This window comes from Vombatus ursinus, unplaced genomic scaffold, assembly GCF_900497805.2.
Source record: "Vombatus ursinus unplaced genomic scaffold, bare-nosed wombat genome assembly UNPS02014794.1, whole genome shotgun sequence".
Classification (NCBI taxonomy): Eukaryota; Metazoa; Chordata; class Mammalia; order Diprotodontia; family Vombatidae; genus Vombatus; species Vombatus ursinus.
Window position 1 is genome coordinate 20142278 of NW_020954572.1, and position 17058 is coordinate 20159335.

The following is a 17058-nucleotide window of genomic DNA, read 5'->3' on the forward strand; positions in this document are numbered from 1 at the left end:
ACACACACACACACACACACACACACACACACACACACACACACACATCCTCTGTTTCCAGAGCATGGACTCTTCCCAGCATACAAGTGTGTTCTCTATGCTGAGCCTCATGGCATCGGACAGAACAAGAGAGCAGATAAGTCTAACAAACTCTCTAGTACGTGCTCAGTTGCTTCAATACTCAGCAAGCATTTATTAGGCATCTACTGTGTGCTAAGCACTATGATAGGTGCTGGGGATTCAAGTACAAAGAATGAAACATGCCCTACTTGCAAGGAGTTTACATTCTAATGGTGGAGACAAGTTCATACCTAAACATATACAGAATAAATATAAGAAAAATAAATACAAAATAGTTAAATTCAAGTTAATTCAGGAGGAGGGAATTGGCAGGATCAGGAAAGATGTCTTGTAGATAATGTTGTTTGAGGCACATCTTGAAGGAGGAGAGGGATTCTGTGAGGTGGAGGTGAGGAAGGAAGGAATGCCAGGCATGAGGGCCAGCCAGTGCAAAGGTGTGGGGATAGGAGATGGCATATGTGAGAAACAGCGATGACTAGTTCAAGTGGGTCACAGAGTACTGGGGGACCTGCAAGATTCAAGGAACCTAAAAATATAGTTTTATGAAGGGCTTTAAAAGCTAAACAGAAAACTCTGGGCTGTATCCTAGAGACAGCAGGGAGCCCCCAGAGTTGTTCAAGAAGGAAAATGAAATAGTTAGATTTTCACTGAAGGAAAATCATTTTGGCAGCAGTGGGGGGTCGGGGGGGGATGGCCTGGACTTGAAGCAGAGAAACCAGTTAGCAGCAATGACAGTGATCCAGGTAAGTGGTGATGAGGGCCTGAGCTTATGGTGGGAGCTGTGTGAGGGGAGATGAGGGCTTGGATTTGGAAGATTTCTATAGAGGTTGAAAGACTTGCAAATCGATTGCCTGCATGGCTTGAGACAGGGTGTGCGGTCCAGAATGACACTGAGGTTCCAAACCTGGGAGACTAGGAGAATGATGCTAGGCAAGAGGACAGTCTGGAAGAGAGTGGATTTGAGGGGAGGGAAGAACAAGGAGTTAGTTTTGTATATATCAAGTTTGAGATGCCTGTGGGACATCTCGTTTGAAATATTGAGAAGCCAGTTGATGTAAAGAAGGCAGGAGAAAAGCTCAGGGGAGACCTTGGGGCTGTTCGGATAGAGCTGTGAGTCCTCTGCATGGAAATAATTCTTCAAAAGGAAGAGTCTCTTTTGGAATGGGAGCTGCTAGGGGGCAGGGGTTGTGGTGGGCGTGTTGTACGTGAGAACCCAGGCAATGGAGCGTCTAGGATTCATTTCCTGTCTGTTCTCCAGCATAGGAACTGTAGAAACTTCCTGCCTCCTGACTGCAAATAGCTGACATTTCCCCCCTGCCAGCTGTCCACATATTTGCCCTCACCATGTGTGTTCCCCTCAGGCCTGGGCTCTCTCCCTCCTGCTCCCCCCACCTGTCTGCCTACTCCCCCTATGAAAGGATTCTTTTGTGTCATCTTAGCATCCCTGGGAGAAAGGGCTTGAGTGCAGTTTCTAAGGAGATAGGGTAGGTGTGTGTATCCGCCCCAGAAGAATCTTAACTTGTTAATCACCAAAGTCCTGGCATTTTTGTGTAGGCTCTTCTCCTTTTCCTCCTCCTCCTCCTTCTCACTTTGCTTCTTGATTAATGAAATGTCATGGCAAGCTTGTTTGTCTTTTTCAGTGCTGCTTGAGCATGTGGTATCGTTGGCAGGAAGGTCTGACCTTCATTCAGTGCTTTAGAAGTGGGGCAGAATAAATGTCCTCAGCAAAATGTAATCCCTCATGTAGGAGTTTTCAAGAGCTTTCAAGGAGGCTCGTTGTTCGATTATGACCAGCGTGGAGAGTTCTAGCCTCTCTGTACACTGGCCCACCCAAAAGACTGAGTCCTATTTCCTCTGATGGAAAGGTTCCCCTCACCAGGAGCCAGAACTAGGTCTTTTGTCTGGACCTGCTACTTAAATTGAGAAGCTTTATAAATTCTGATCCAACTTCTTTTTTTTCTTTCCTAATTAAATTCTTTCATATAACTCTCTTCCATTTTCTGCTTTTACTTTGTCTGACTCCCTTGGATCAACAGGTGATTCAATAGATGGGACGCTCAGGGGTTGGAGTATTTTAATAGCCCTGCCTCTGCCAGAAATACCTTTTTGATGTGGTATCAAAGCTTCTAACTAGCCCTTTTGTATACTTGTTAGTTTATAGCCCCTTTCAGATTATAAAGGTCAGTCAAATGCTGAGGCTGAGATTGTTAGCTCACCTTGTGAAAGGAAGCATTGATGTCTAATTGTAAAAGCATGTGAGATTTTTCCTCCTCACCTTGGAGTGGAGGAGGACCATGGGTGTCAAATACTCAGTTAATGTAGTGGTCTGTTTTGATTAACTAATTTTCCCCCTTTCTTATTTTTTGTTTGTTACAAGACATAACTTGCTGAGTAGGAGAAGGAAACATTTGGAAAGAAAATGATGGAAAAACGAAATATATAGATCAAAAATATTTTAAGCAAATTAGAAAGCATCTAAAATTTCTGTTTGGTATTTTTTGAGCTGAGAAAAAACAATTATGTGGACAATTCTTTTCTCATAGAATAATTTTACCCAAAATAAAGCTGAATCACCTAACTGCAGTGATTCTTACTTACCCTTTTACAATGTGATATAGTAGCACACCCAGACTAAAGGTAGAGAAATATGAATTCTAGTCCTGGTTCAGCCACTGATTTGCCAGGCCATGACCTTGGGACAGTCAACCTTGGACCTTGATTTCCTCATCCATAAAATGGGAATAGTAATACTTCCTCTTCCGCCCTCCCAGGATTGTTATGATGTCCAAATGGGAGAATAATGTGAAAGTGCTTTAACGAATATATAACAATAGATAAACTTAGGTGGTGTTGTTATTGCTCTAACATGCTGAAAACACTGCCTCTATTTAAAAAAAATTAAGTTATATCTCAAGCAGCTTTAATTTTGTTCATTAAAAAATAAATGTGCTCTGTGTTTGAAAATCATTTGTGTAGGTGGGAAGGGCAGATTTGGGGTCTCCACTCAGGAGAAGGCTCTAGAAAATAAGCATGCATCCAGGTTTAAGTATTTGAAACTTGCTTTAAAGGAAGTTATTTCCCTGGGTTGACCTGAAAAGAAAAGCAATTATATAACCGACCTTTGGAGAGTGTCTAAATGTCTCTGCAATTTGTCATTTGACAGGAGCAGTTGGAAAACTATGACTTTACCAAGTTCCACTCTCTAAAACCAAAGCTGATCGAAGCTGTGGACAACATGCTGACCAACAAAATATCCTCCTTGATGAACCTCATCAGCCAAGAAGAGCTCAACATGCCCACCCAGTTGGTGCACGGTGGGGCCTTCGATGGGACCACTGAGGGGCCCTTCAACCAAGGCTATGGAGAAGGGGCCAAGGAAGGCGCTGACGAGGAGGAGTGGGTCGTAGCCAAGGACAAACCAGCCTACGATGAGCTCTTCTATACCTTGTCGCCCATCAATGGCAAGATATCTGGCATCAATGCCAAAAAGGAAATGGTGACCTCCAAACTTCCCAACAGCGTCTTGGGCAAGATCTGGAAACTCGCGGACTGCGACAACGACGGCATGTTGGACGAGGAAGAGTTTGCATTGGCCAAACATCTCATCAAAATTAAACTAGATGGCTACGAGTTGCCCAGCAGCTTACCCCCTCACCTTGTACCCCCCTCCCATCGGAAATCTCTGTCAAATATAGATTAAGAGACAAGAAGCAAAATGAGGCCATGTAGCAGAAAGATCTCTGAACTGGGAATCTGGAGATCTGGGATCCAGTCCTCAATTTACCACTTTCTCAATGTGTGACTTTGAGCAAGTAACTTCATTTTTCTGGGCCTCAGTTTCCTTATCTTTAAAATAAGGAGGATGAGCTAGATGGCCTTTTCAGTTTCCTTCCAGCTCTAGATTTCAAAGGGTTCTCTGTTCTTGGTCAGGCATGGAAAAAGGGGTATGCGGGAAAGAATGAGAAGGGAGTAAAATTGTCCAGTGGGTTATTCAGAAGCCTAGAGGAACCATGATATGAAATTGGGCTTTGTGGTGACTTCAACTCCACATCGCTTTTTACTTGAACCACCAAAAACACCACCTGCAGCAGGCCTTCTGCACATGCGCAGGTCTGTTTAGCATCAGTCAATGACTTCTGTGGCTGCTTTTACCCTTTGCAGGTCATGGTGGGAGAGAGAGGGATGGAATTATTTAGCTGGCTTCTGCCATCTTCTGAAAGAGAGCAGGGCTTGGCTCCACAGTTGCCACACTGCCTACTAACTAGAAGAAAACTACTTCTTGAACCCTCAAAACCTAGATTTGAAAATGAGAAGTTTTCTTCATTCTGTTTACTCATATCCCTGCTCTGGGCCTAAAGGACCCTTGCCTCAGTCAACACAGTCTGAAACAGCAGCCTCAAAGTTTGATTGAGACCATTTCTCCCTCTCCACCAAACCTGTACTCAGTTAGCAAACTAAGGGGAACACTTCTCTAACCATAAACAAGAATGCTAGCATAGGTTTGTAGTCAACAACTAGTTACTTCCATATGGAATACTTACAGGACCAGTGCTAGTTTAAAATGTACCTGCCACCATTTTGTAACAACAATCTGTCTTCCTTAGATGACCATCAGTGGAAGAGGTTATTCTCTGTAAAGTCATAATGACATTATATAATGTTATAATAACTTAGAAGATCCAAGTTCTCACATCATCAGCTGGTGACGAAAGCCAATTACTGTTTTCTAAAAATCAGGGATTTTTGTTAATTCCAGCGAAAAGGTAGGGGTGGGGGTGGGGAATAAAAGCCTTGTTTCTTTTTTTTTTTTTTTTTTTTTTGGTGAGGCAATTGGGGTTAAGTGACTTGCCCAGGGTCACAACAGCTAGTAAGTATCATGTGTCTGAGGTCGGATTTGAACTCAGGTTCCTCCTGAGTCCAGGGCCAGTGCTCTATCTACTGCACCATCTAGCTGCACCCAAAAGCCTTGTTTCTAAGACAGTTCACTAACTACTCTCTTTAAAAAGTCAGATATTGTGTGTAACAATACCTTAATTCAGATGGTTTTGCGTTTTTATGTTTGCATTTAACCAAAAATTGGCTATTTGTTCCCCTCTAATGTTCCTTGTAGCCCTGTTCTCTCTGGACCTTTTGTCCAGACTCCTGTTTCAGGAGGGCAGTAGTTAGACCTCTACCTGGGGACCAGCAGGGGAAATCACCAGGATGATTTTTTAAAATTAGATGAAGACAGCAAAGGGTGAAGTCTATCTAGCCAAAGCCCCAACAGTCATAGGAAGTCAATGTAATTAATTATAACAGTCCCCCATGGCTCTTCCAGAAAAGCCAACTGGTCACCTGTTTGTCCCTTTCTCCTCTGAGGTACCAAAGCAAGAAATATTAAATTCAGAGAAATCACTGTTTCTGTTTGGAAAGGGTTTTGGGTGGTTGTTTCTTTTTGTTTGTTTTTTTTTTAAATCTCAATCCCCATATTCTAGTTTAACTTTCCAAAGTATGTTTATTTTAAAGGGAATTAAATGTCTAACTATGCAAATTGTTTCCACTAATGAACTTCTAAAACACAATTTAGGTCAGCATTTATAATCCCTGTACTAAAATCAGAGCAAAGGGTATTTCCCCCCATTTCTGTGTGAGCGTTGGCCCAGTTCTTGGACCACAGCAGTGTTGTACTTAAGAACAAAAACGGGGCAGGGAGGGAAGGGCATTAAATTGTTCCAAAGCTTACTCTAAAGTTTGCTGGATTCTCTCGTTAGATTTATTTTTATTCTCTAACTATTCTGTTGATTGTCATATATATATAAATATATATATATATAAAACACTTGTTTTTTTTCATATTCTTGAATATGTGTGGACATACATATATAAACTTTATACACAGAGATTGTGTATGTGTGTGTGCGTGTACGTGTGTAAAAACAGCATAGTAAAGTGAACTTCACACTGGATTTGGGATCAGAGGAAACAAAGTTTGAATCCTAGAACTTCTTAAAAGACCTTACTAACTTGTTTATTTTATTTTTTTTAAGGCAATTGGGGTTAAGTGGCTTGCCCAGGGTCACACAGCTAGTAAGTGTCAAGTGTTTGGTCTGAGGCTGGATTTGAACTCAGGTCCTCCTGACTTCAGGGCCGGTGTTCTATCCACTGTGCCACCTAGCTGCCCCAAGACCTTACTAACTTGTGACATTGGACACATCATTCCTTCACTGGAGCTCAATTTCTTCATCTGTAAAATGCAGAGGTTGAACCTAAATTATTTCCAAGTCCTTTTCCAGCTCTAACCTTCTACATATGTTCATGGAAAAATAATTTCATTTGTGGATTATTGCAAGGCTGAAAACAAGGGTTTTTCTGTCGCAAGGGTTTTTTTATATTTTGTACAAAAAGAATCATTATGTTTTCTGGACCGTTGATAGTTGAGTGATAGCCCAGTAGAAGACATGAATGAATGAAAAGCATTTATTAGACACTTATAAGGGTAACTCAGTGGCACAGTGCTTAGAGTGTCGGGCTTGGAGTTAGGAAGACTCATCTTCTTGAGTTCGAATCTGACCTCAGACACTTGGAAAATCATTTAACCCTGTTTGCCTCAGTTTCTTCATCTGTAATATGAGCTGGAGAAGGAAATGGCAAATCACTCTAGTATCTGCCAAGAAAAAGCCTGGGGTGACAGAGTCAGACACAACTGAAAACAACTGAACATATGCCAAGCGCTGTGCTCGGTGCTAGAGATAAAAACACAAAATTAAGAAACTTTTTCTTGGGGTTTGGGTTTTTGGTTTTTGTTGGGTTTGGGGTTTGTTGTTTTTTTTTTTTTCGACTTTTCCTTGTATCCCCAGCGCTTAGCACAGTGTTAAGCGGATAGTAAGACCTTAATAAATGCTGGTTGACCGACCTAAAGAGGTTTCTCTAATGGAGAAGATAACAATTAAGGGAATGATAGCCAGAGAAGACAGGGTCAGAGAGTCACAAAGACAGTGAGTCTTTGTCACAGGGCAGCAGCTTCATAGGCCCTTTCCAGAAGTTCTCTGAATAAGAGATGGAAGGGAGTGGGGAGAAAGATGTGGGTGAGTACAGAGACTGACTGCCCCAGATTGGCTGGAGTGAAAATGAGGCTACTTGGACCCAGGGGTTCCAGATCACAGCATGCAGTATTTGTCATGAGTGGCCCTCATTAGAAGGAAATGGAGCACCATGGTTTATCTATGTGCCCATTTGGACTTTGGCATTGCCTTTACCAACAAGAGACAGAAGAAACTCATGTTTCCATTTTTCCAGTAGCCTAACAAGGAGATTGTTCCTGTTGAGAGCTTGATGGGAGAAAAAGAGTGAAAAGCAAAAGTTTTTTAGGGGGAGGATGGGAGAATGTCATTTTCTCATGTTAGTATCAGGGAGCCACCGGTGATATCTCGCCCACAGTTCTTTGAGCTGTATCCAAAAGGCCATGCAGATTCCTTATTCTTTTGCACACAGTAAGGAAGTTGGAGCATAACTTTGGTCCAATTATTCAGCCTCTAACTGAGATGTAAAGTGGAGAGACAAAAGCAGACCCATCTGTCTCTAGCACCTATAAATCTCGATGAGCTGTCATGTAGAGACGTGTTCTATTTGGTCCCAGAGGGCTGAACAAGAAGCAATGGATAGAAGACACCAAAAGACAAATTTAGGCTTGCTCTCAGGAAAGACATCCTCAAAATTAGAGCAGTCCAGAAGTGGAATTGAGTGCCTGGAGTGGTGGGGGGTTCTTCCTCATTGGAGGTCTTCAGACAGAGGCTGGATTGCCGCTTATCCAGTGTGGTTTATCCAGTAGGGATTCCTTTCAGGTATGGGTTGGACCATGTGGCTGTTGAGGGGCTTCAGACTCTGATTCTGTGGTTCTTTCTCAGTGCCCTTCCTTGGTTTCACATTCTGTTTTCTCCAAGTCCACAGCTGCCAGTGAAACTCAGGAATGTGGCAGCCTTTGGAGTATGGTGGAGCTTGGTGCATAAACAGGGATTTCTGATGAGGCCCTGCAAACCTCTACCTAGCCTAGTTCAATGTCTTCCTTGGTTACTTAATGGAAAAATTGTTTTCCCCTTTGCATTGAGATGTTTAAGATTCTGAACTTAGAACTCCCCCCAAAAAGAGCATTTCTATAAACACAATACAAAAACAGAGCTACATATGAAACCGTGAATCTCCATTTCATACTAATTACCATTTCAAGCATATAATAAATTCTATATATTTAAAATTGCCCTGCTTGTCTGTGATTTTAGTGGAAATATTTTTAAACTCCACTGCCTTTACAGAAACATTTTCTAGGGAATTGATGGCACATACTTATGTTACCTTCAGTTTAGAAAAATTGCAAACTCTTCCAAAGTAAAAACTCTAGGGTAGTATTTGTACTAATTAGGCTATTCTCCCATCTAGCTACTCCAGAAATAAGATATTAGATTTTAAAATTCCACGTGTGAATTTCATCCAATTCCATACAGAGACCAGTGGGGGAAAGGAGCTGCTTCTACCTTACCCCCAGCAAGGTCCTTTTCAAAGCCTAGTACCTAGTATCAAGGCTACTCAGCTGCTTTTCCCTACTCTCAAGCCTCAATGAGTCACCCAGCCTGCCTCTTGATGACATTCACTATTTAACATGGGAACCATTTGGCTTTAGTTGCCTTTTCCCAACTCATCAGTTCTAGCTTCTTAGCTTCTATTGAGACAGCTATCACCTGACAACAAGAGGCAGAGGGAGCCTACATCTTATGGAAAACAGCTAACTGTTGGGAGGCAGCATGATGGATGCAATGAAAAGAATTCTGACTTGGTCATCAGAGGACCTGGGTTCAAATCCTGCTACCCGTGTAACTACCTATGTATCTCTGGCCAAGTTTCCTTTTTTTAAAAAAAAATTTACTTTATTTCTCTTTCATTTGTCATTAATTTTCATTTTTAATATTAACAATTTGACTTTATTAACTGAGTTTTTCTATCTCTTAAAAGTTCCTATTGTGTTCTTTTTTGAAAAAAAATTTCAACATTTATTTTTCTTAATTTGAAGTTCCAAATTTTCTCCCTTCATCGTCTCCCCTACCCATTGAGAAGGCAAACAATATGATACCTACTGTACATGTGAAGTCATGTAAAACATTTCCATAGTAGCCATATTGGAAAAAAAAGAAAAAATAAAAAACAAGCTTCAATCATTCTGCACTCAGAGTTCTGTCTCTGGAGGTGGATAGCATTTTTGATCATGAGTTCTTTGGAATTGTGGATCAGTGACGTGATCAGTGTAGCTAAGTCTTACACAGTTGATCTTCATTATAACGTTACTGTTACTGTGTACAATGTTCTGGTTGTGCTCAGTTCACTTTGCCTCATTTCATGTAAGTCTCAGGTTTTTCTGAAACCGTCCTCCTCGTCATTTCTTATAACACAATAGTATTCCTTGGCCAAGTTTCTTAGCCTCTCTAGGCTGCCGTTTCCTCGTCTGTAAAATGAGGAAGCTGGACCAAAATTCTTGCAAAGTTGCTCTTGAGGGAACATAAAACCTGGGGAGGAAGAGCCGAGCTCCGTTATCTGCTGTGAATTGTAGCGTCCACGATAGTTGATCAAACTTTTATTTCTTCTGGTTTTATGAACTAAAGGGTTGGAGGACCAGGGGCATAGCAGAAGTGCAATAGCTTCCTTTCTGTTCCTCAAAATCCTCTCTCTTCCCCTCTCCCCACCAAAAGACCACAAAGATTTCATGGGGAAGGACCTTCACTGGATTATCCTTTTCACGTCTGGCTCACTTCTGTGCTCGGTTGGCCTTTTCCTTCCTCAGAACATTGATTACTCCTGAAAAAGGAACACAGATGCTCCTCTGCCTTTCTCAGGTGTCCATAGCAGTTCTCTCTGGGCACCAGCTGGGAGTGCTCTGCCTGCTGTTGGGGTAGGCACGTATGTTGCTCTGACTCATTGCCACCCTGATCTCTGCACCCTTACATCTTCACTGTGCCCAGGGCCATAGGCAGCACATACTTCCTAAATGACGAGAGAGGCATTTGACTCTGTTTACTCCATGATAGATGGGTGAGATGAATACCCTCTTCTTGCCCCAGATAATGCTTACTCTATTCAAATAAACATGAACATAACCTCAGTGTGTATTAACTAATGCTGTAAGAATATATAATATGCTTTTATTTTTGTGTAATCATTGTCTGGAAATAGTGTTGTTGTTGTTTTTTTTAAACTGCTGATTAATAAACTTTAAAAAAAAAATACAGCCTTTTCCCCTAATTTGAGTTTTGATGAATTTACAGTGGTAAACCCTGTATGGTTCAGAGGCCAAGATTGGCGGTAGTTCACTGGCATCCTGGGGAGGGAGAGGGAGTGTGCTGAAGTGGAAAGTATGGAGTCAGGTGCCCCAGGTTCAAATCTAAACTCTGCTACTGCCACATGTGATCTTGGACAAATCATCTCAACTCTCTTATAGAATGAGACGTTGGAGTTGAGAGGGGATAATAAATAGAAATCAAATGCGGTACTGCCATTATCCATTCTACTCAGGGATTTAATAATAACAGCTAGTGCTTTAAGGTTTATGAAGCTCTTTACAAATATTATCTCATTTTATCCTCACAACAATCGCAGGAGGTAAGTAATTATTATCTCTGTTTTATAGATGAGGAAACTGAGGTGGAGAAGTCAAGTGACTTGTCCAGGGTCACACAGCTATTAAATACATGAGGCTAGATTTGAACTCAGAGCTTCCTGATTCCAGATCCAGAGCCTTATCCACTGAGTTACCTGGCTGCCTAAATTAACCAGTCTTTCCCATGACATTGGGAAATACTCTAACAAGGCACAATGGCCTGCCATAGTTTGGGGTTGGAAGACAATTTTTCCAGAGATAAGGCAAAGGACTGAATCTGGTATTAGCCATGGATGAGCCCTCCAGTCAACTAGCTCCCCTGACTCTTGTTAATTAAGTACAGGTTTCAACTGCCCAGCACTGATTGGGTCTAGCCAAGAGGCTCTTGACCTGTGGTCTATGAACTTTTTTATATGTAACTATTTCAATATAAGTGGTTTATTTTGCAAACCTATTTTTTGTAAACTGTATTTTACTTTAGGTATTTAAAAACTCTCTGAGAAGAGGTCCACCTAGCTGTCAAAGAATCCATATCAACGGTATATGACTCCGCCTCAATAAGAGCATTTTTCTGACCCATTGACTTCATGTGCTACCAGGAGCCACTCTCCTCTTAACTTCAGAGGATGCTCACCTTGGCCATCCCATCCCAGTGACCAATACCAGATAGGTGAGCACACACAAACACAGCTGCTAAGTCATCCATAGCAGATACTTTGGCAGGGTAGGTCGGGTGGGGAGAAGGTAATTCTGGACTGTCTTGAGTCCAACTCTTTTAGTGGATTTTACTGTATTGTCATTCATTCAGCAAACATTTATGAAATGCCTGTTAAGTGCAAAACACTAAGCCAGGCACCAGAGACAGAAAAATGGAAAACAATAGGCTTTGATTTCAAAGAGTTTACAGTCTAACGATGGAGTGGGAGGTTTGTATTCAAGTATAAAAGGCAGTGGGCAGCGAGGTGGTGCAGTGCATGGAGTGCCAGGCCTGGAGTCAGGAAGACTCCTCTTCCTGAGTTCAAATCTGACCTCTGACACTTACTAACTATGTGACCCCTGGGCAAGTCACCTCACCCTGTTAGCCTCAGTTTCCTCATCTGTAAAATGAGCCAGAGAAGGAAATGGCAAACGACTCTAGTATCTTTGCCAAGAAAATCCCAAATGGGGTCACAGAGTTGGACGCAACTGGAAAAAAAAAAAGACTGAACAACAAAAATGAGAAGCAGTGTGCATAGTGGCTAGAGAGCTTGCCTGGATTCAAGGCCTGCTTCTGACACCAACTGGCTGGCTGTGTAGCCCTGGGCAAATCACTTAACCTCTCTGTGCTTTAGGCAAATCTCTAAGATGTTGAGCTGCAGAAGAGTTCTAACCTGCATTGGTAGAGAAAGTTCCTTGATGAGCTCCCTTCAACAGGGAAGTCACAGGTCCAGTCTCTGTCCCTAATGTAATATAAGGTAGGAAGATACTTTATGATAAAGGGAAAGGAAAGAAATAGAGAGAGGGCACTTTCAACTGGGAGGAATATTGTTCATCCTTTGTTTCGAAGAGAACCAGTGACATCATGGCAATGTCTTGACTTGTCCCGGAATTAGATTTAAGTGAGGCAGAGCTGTACAAAGTCGTCAGCCTCACTCTCAGTGCAGGACAAAAGTCAAGGTGACCGGCGATGGTCCGGGATGCAGTGGATGACCTTGGTGTCTTCCATCTCTGACCAAGCTCGAAGCGCTCCCTAGCACCTGCTTCAGCTGCCTTCATGGCGGCTGGAACAAATTGTTCTCCTCTGCCCATCTGCTGGGGGAAGTCTTTGCATGCTTGGGGTAGACATCCCCCTAGCTCACTGACAGGTTTGAGGCCTGTTGGTTACCCTTGACCTGGTTTAGCCCACCCGCCAGGACACTTTGTGGAGGAGGAGATGGCATCTGAGCTGGGCTTTGGAAGAAGAGGATTTCAAAGGGTGGGGAAGTGAAGGAAGAGTGGTTCAGACATGAAATTCCTGGAGGTAGGAATGAATAAATGAATGAATAAAACATTAAGCTCTTACTACATACAAAGCACTGTGCTAAGGGCTGGGGATACAAATAGAAAAGTAACACAGCCCCTGCTCTCAGAGAGCTCCCATTCTAATGGAGGGAACAATCTGTAGGTAAGGCACGATAAGTCAGATGGGAAAAAAGCAGATGTTAATGCATCTTCTTTCCCACCAAAGTCTAAAGTTGAACCATTTGATCATGCCAAGGACTTTGGTGACATGAACTTTCTTTTGGGGGTCTTAAAAGATGCGGCTGTAGCACCTGCAGGAGCACTGGCCAGGCTTCATCTGCATAGGGCTTGCTTCCCAGGACACTGTCAGGTTGTGGACACTGGGCTGGAAGCATTGCTATTCCCAAGACTCATGGCCTCAGGGTCCTGGGCCGTCCCATCGGAGTCTGAGGGGAGATCATGTTCAAGGAGGTGGTAGTGGTATGCCAGCTTTGTGCCTGGCACAAGCTGCCTCCTCTATCTCTCTCAGGGTACCCCATCGCTTCAGCAAGGCTAGCTTGCCTGCCCTGTGGGTGTGGAAGCTAGTTAGCAGTTAGTGGAGATGTCTGGCCCCTTCTCCCTGATGATGGCTATAAAGTCAGGGTTGGAAGTAGGACCAGCCATCTCAGGGGTGCTGCCTCTCCCAGAGCTCTTGTGCCTACCTGCCTGTTGGTAGGCCTCTTCTCCACCATGATTTCTTCCCCTCAGTGGTGGCTTTGCTTTTCCTTCTTTACACTTTATCCTTTATCCTTTACTGATCTAATCCACTCCTGTGGTTTCATTGATTTTTTTTTTCCAATTCAGATTTTATTTCATGGCAGAATATATAAGTGTAATTGAATTTAATTGAAATTCTGAACAAAATGGTTTTTTAAAAGTTATTAATGCAAATTCATGCAAGGAAGTGAATGGGGTACTGCGGGCTATTTCACTGATCATTTTGCATTGTATTCTGGCAGTTCATTGATGATTTCTACGCAAATGTCTACGTATATATCCACTCTCCTTACCGAGCTTGAGTTGATGGCTCACTATGCCCTGTCCAGACTACCACCACGACCTTAACCATCTAAGACCCTGATGGTTCAGACAGCCCAGGATCCTGAACCCAAGAGCCTTGGGAACAGCAGTGTCCCCCAAACTGCCAGGCCTGCTTCCAGCCCAGCCCTCACCTCTTCCCAGCTTCCCTATGCCTAGTGATGGCACAGCTATCTCTCCAGTCTTCCAGGTTTGAAACTTCTAAGCCCCACCACCCCTGATTTTTCCATTCTTCATCACATTCATATCAATCAATCAGTCATCGAGTGTGTATTACTCTTGCTTACCATGTGCTAAGCACTATGCCAAGTTCACATCTGATCAAGTGCCACGTCTCCTCCCTTCTCTCTGCCCACTCATCCAACCATTACTTTAGCTCAGTAAGTTTAGTTCTAGCTCAGGCTTTCACTGCCTCGTGCCTGGACTTTTATGGTGGCCTCCCACTTGGTCATTTCATCTCTGCCCCTCTTTAATCCATCCTCCACACAGTTGCCAAATATTCTTAAAGCACAGGTCTGACCATATCACTCTTCTGCTCAAGAAAGTTCAGTGATTCCTTATTCCCTGGAGTGAAAAAAATAAAATAAAGCAAATTCCTTGGTTTGGGTATTTAATAAAACCCTCCACAGTCCTATAGACCTCCAGTTTATCTTTCAACCTTTACTGAACATTACTCTCCCTTCACATATTCCACATTCCAACCAATTTCCCGTTCCCAATTGATATTCCCCATTTCCTATCTCCACACCTTTGCACAGGCTGTCCTCTGTACCTGGAATGTCCCCCCGTGCCTCCTTACCTCTGCCTTGTGAGTCTATGAGGCTGGATTTGAACTCGGCTCTTCCTGGCTCTTGACACTTTGAGCCATGTGTGGGCATCACTATAGCTCAGAATCTTTTCAGGCCTTTTTGTCACTGTAATCTCAATGCCTAGCACAGTGGGGAGCATTTCAGTTATTTTTCAGTCATGTCCAACTCTCCATGACCCTGTTTGGGATTTTCTTGGCAGAGATACTGGAGTGGTTTGCTATTTCCATCTCCAGCTCATCTTACAGATAAGGAAACTGAGGCAAATAGGGGTTAAGTGACTTGCTCAGGGTCACATAGCCAGTAAGTGTCTGAGGTCAGATTTGAACTTAGGAAGATGAGTCTTCCTGACTCTAAGCCTGGCACTCTATCCACTGTGCCACTTAGCTGCCCTAGGAGGCATAGGGTAGGTGGTTAATAAATACTTTTTGACTGATAAATTGATCTTTATTCCATTCAATTCTAGTCCATGTCTTTCCACCAAAATGTACAAATGAAAGGTGGATCTTTGCAAAAAAGCAAATAAAATGAATTTTGGTATGGCAACCCATGCATTTTGATAAAAATATATGTTTTTTAAAAAATCATAACAATGACAGCACATTAACTGTCTTCTTCTAATCTCTGTTCCATCTGTGTACTTAGAAAGTTTTGTTCTCATTATTTCCATGTAGGCAGTGTGTGGGTTGTTTAAAATCTGCATTCTGAGTTCTGCTTCACTTCGTGTCAGTATTTCCATATTTCTCCGTATTCTTCCTATGTCATTTTTGGGAAAGAGCAATTATATTCCATCATAATTAACATTCCAAAATGTATTCAGTCATTCTCTGATCTTTGGACATTTAGGTTGATTCCTCTTTGGTCACAGTTACAAATAAAGCAGGTATGAATACTTTTGTAAAGACACGCCTTTTTTTTTTCTTTTTAATAGTATCTTAAGGTAGGAGGGTGGAGTGGTTAGAGTTATGGGTTTGGCTTCAGAAAAACCTAGGTTGAAATCCAGCCTCCCTGGGCAAGTTACTCTATAAACCCATTCCCTAGGATTGATCTACCAAGTCATAGACCTACTGAGATTGCACTCTGTATCAGTGGAAGGAATTCCCACGCCTGGAGTTGGTGAAGAGGTGTGTTATGAAAGGCAGTTTCCGAGCCAGATGTTCCTTTGCTAAGGAACCTTCACACCCCTCTTTTGTAACATGCTGGGATAGAGTCCTGGCCCCTGGCTTCTTTAATGCCTTTAATCAGGACTGCCTGATAAGCTCACTTGTTACACACCTGGAGTGAATTTGAAGGTCTTTGCAAAATGAGAGGAGTGGGCTGCATGATTCCTAAGACCCTTTCCAGCTCTCAATCCCTGTGAGGCCATGGTGAGCCCTACAAGATGCTATGCTGGCTGACAGAGCCAGTTGTGTTTGGGTAGCATCTCCATTTGATGCCACCGCTTAGGGGTCTCTTTGCCCAGAATCCACCCCCCTTCAGCTGTCTGCCCCTGGGACAAGGTAAAGAGGTGGCTAATTCCCTTCCAGCACTCTCATGCCACCCTCTTCTCCTGCCGGCAATGGGTGGGCAGGTAGGGCAACAATGCCTCCTGTGTTCTGTCTTTCTGCCAGTCTGGCCCAAGGGGAGGGACAACAGCCTGGCTTCAGCCCTGGACTCTCAGCTTCGGCTCTCCCTCTCTACACAGTCGCTCCTCCAATCTGCTGAAAGATAAACTTCTCAGGCCTTCTCCCTTCTCCTGCCCCAGCCATCACAAGGTGAGGACCTGCTATGCTATGCCTAACCCCAACCCCTCATCCCAATTCAAACCAGGGCCCCACAACCAATTGTTGTGGCTATGGGGTGGACATCAGGCTGGGAAAGGGCTGTTGAGGGATTTGGACTGTCTGGTATCAGGATGTGGGTGCCAGTACCGTAGAGATCCTGCATGGGCCAAAAGAAACCTTGAATAAGGGTGGGATGAAAGGGGTCTCCGGGACCTTCTAGGGCTAACGTCCCCTAAGTGGATCAAAATACACTGATAAATCCCCATTCTAGTTCTTAATGCCACACATTCCTCTCTCTCTTCCATTCTTTTTCCTTATCTGTAAAACGAGGCCTCAGTTTCCTCATCTGTAAAATGAGAGGATTGGACTAGATTGAGGGGGTTAACCTTTTTTGTATGGATCATAGACCCCTTTTGCAGTCTTAATCAACCCTATGGATCCCTTCTCATAACTATGCTTTTAAATGCATAAAGTCAAATGCCTAGGATTACAGAGGAAACCAATAAGATTGAAATACAGTTATTGGAATAGTAAACATTCCAAGTTCATGAACTAGATTAAGAACCTATAGATTAGAGGATTTCTGAGGTCCCTTCCAGCTCTAAATCTGTGATTTATTTATTTTATGATCATTTTTCTACAGTTTATAGGGATTCTTTTCAGGGAGAATTTTTTCCCCCAGGCTTTGAGGAAATGAAAACCTTCTTCTATCTTCTACATTCTTCTTATTAAA

General features: G+C 42.9%; 1 protein-coding gene across 1 annotated transcript in view; it reads left to right on the top strand.

Annotated features, from left to right (window-relative positions):
* Nucleotides 1-4895, top strand: part of EHD4 (EH domain containing 4) — a 94692-nt gene extending 89797 nt beyond the window's left edge. The window contains exon 6 of the mRNA XM_027870111.1: nt 3245-4895. Coding sequence (XP_027725912.1) covers nt 3245-3781 — 537 coding nt within the window. The 3' untranslated portion in view covers nt 3782-4895. The remainder of the gene's footprint in view (nt 1-3244) is intronic.
* Nucleotides 4896-17058: the final 12163 nt, after the last annotated feature.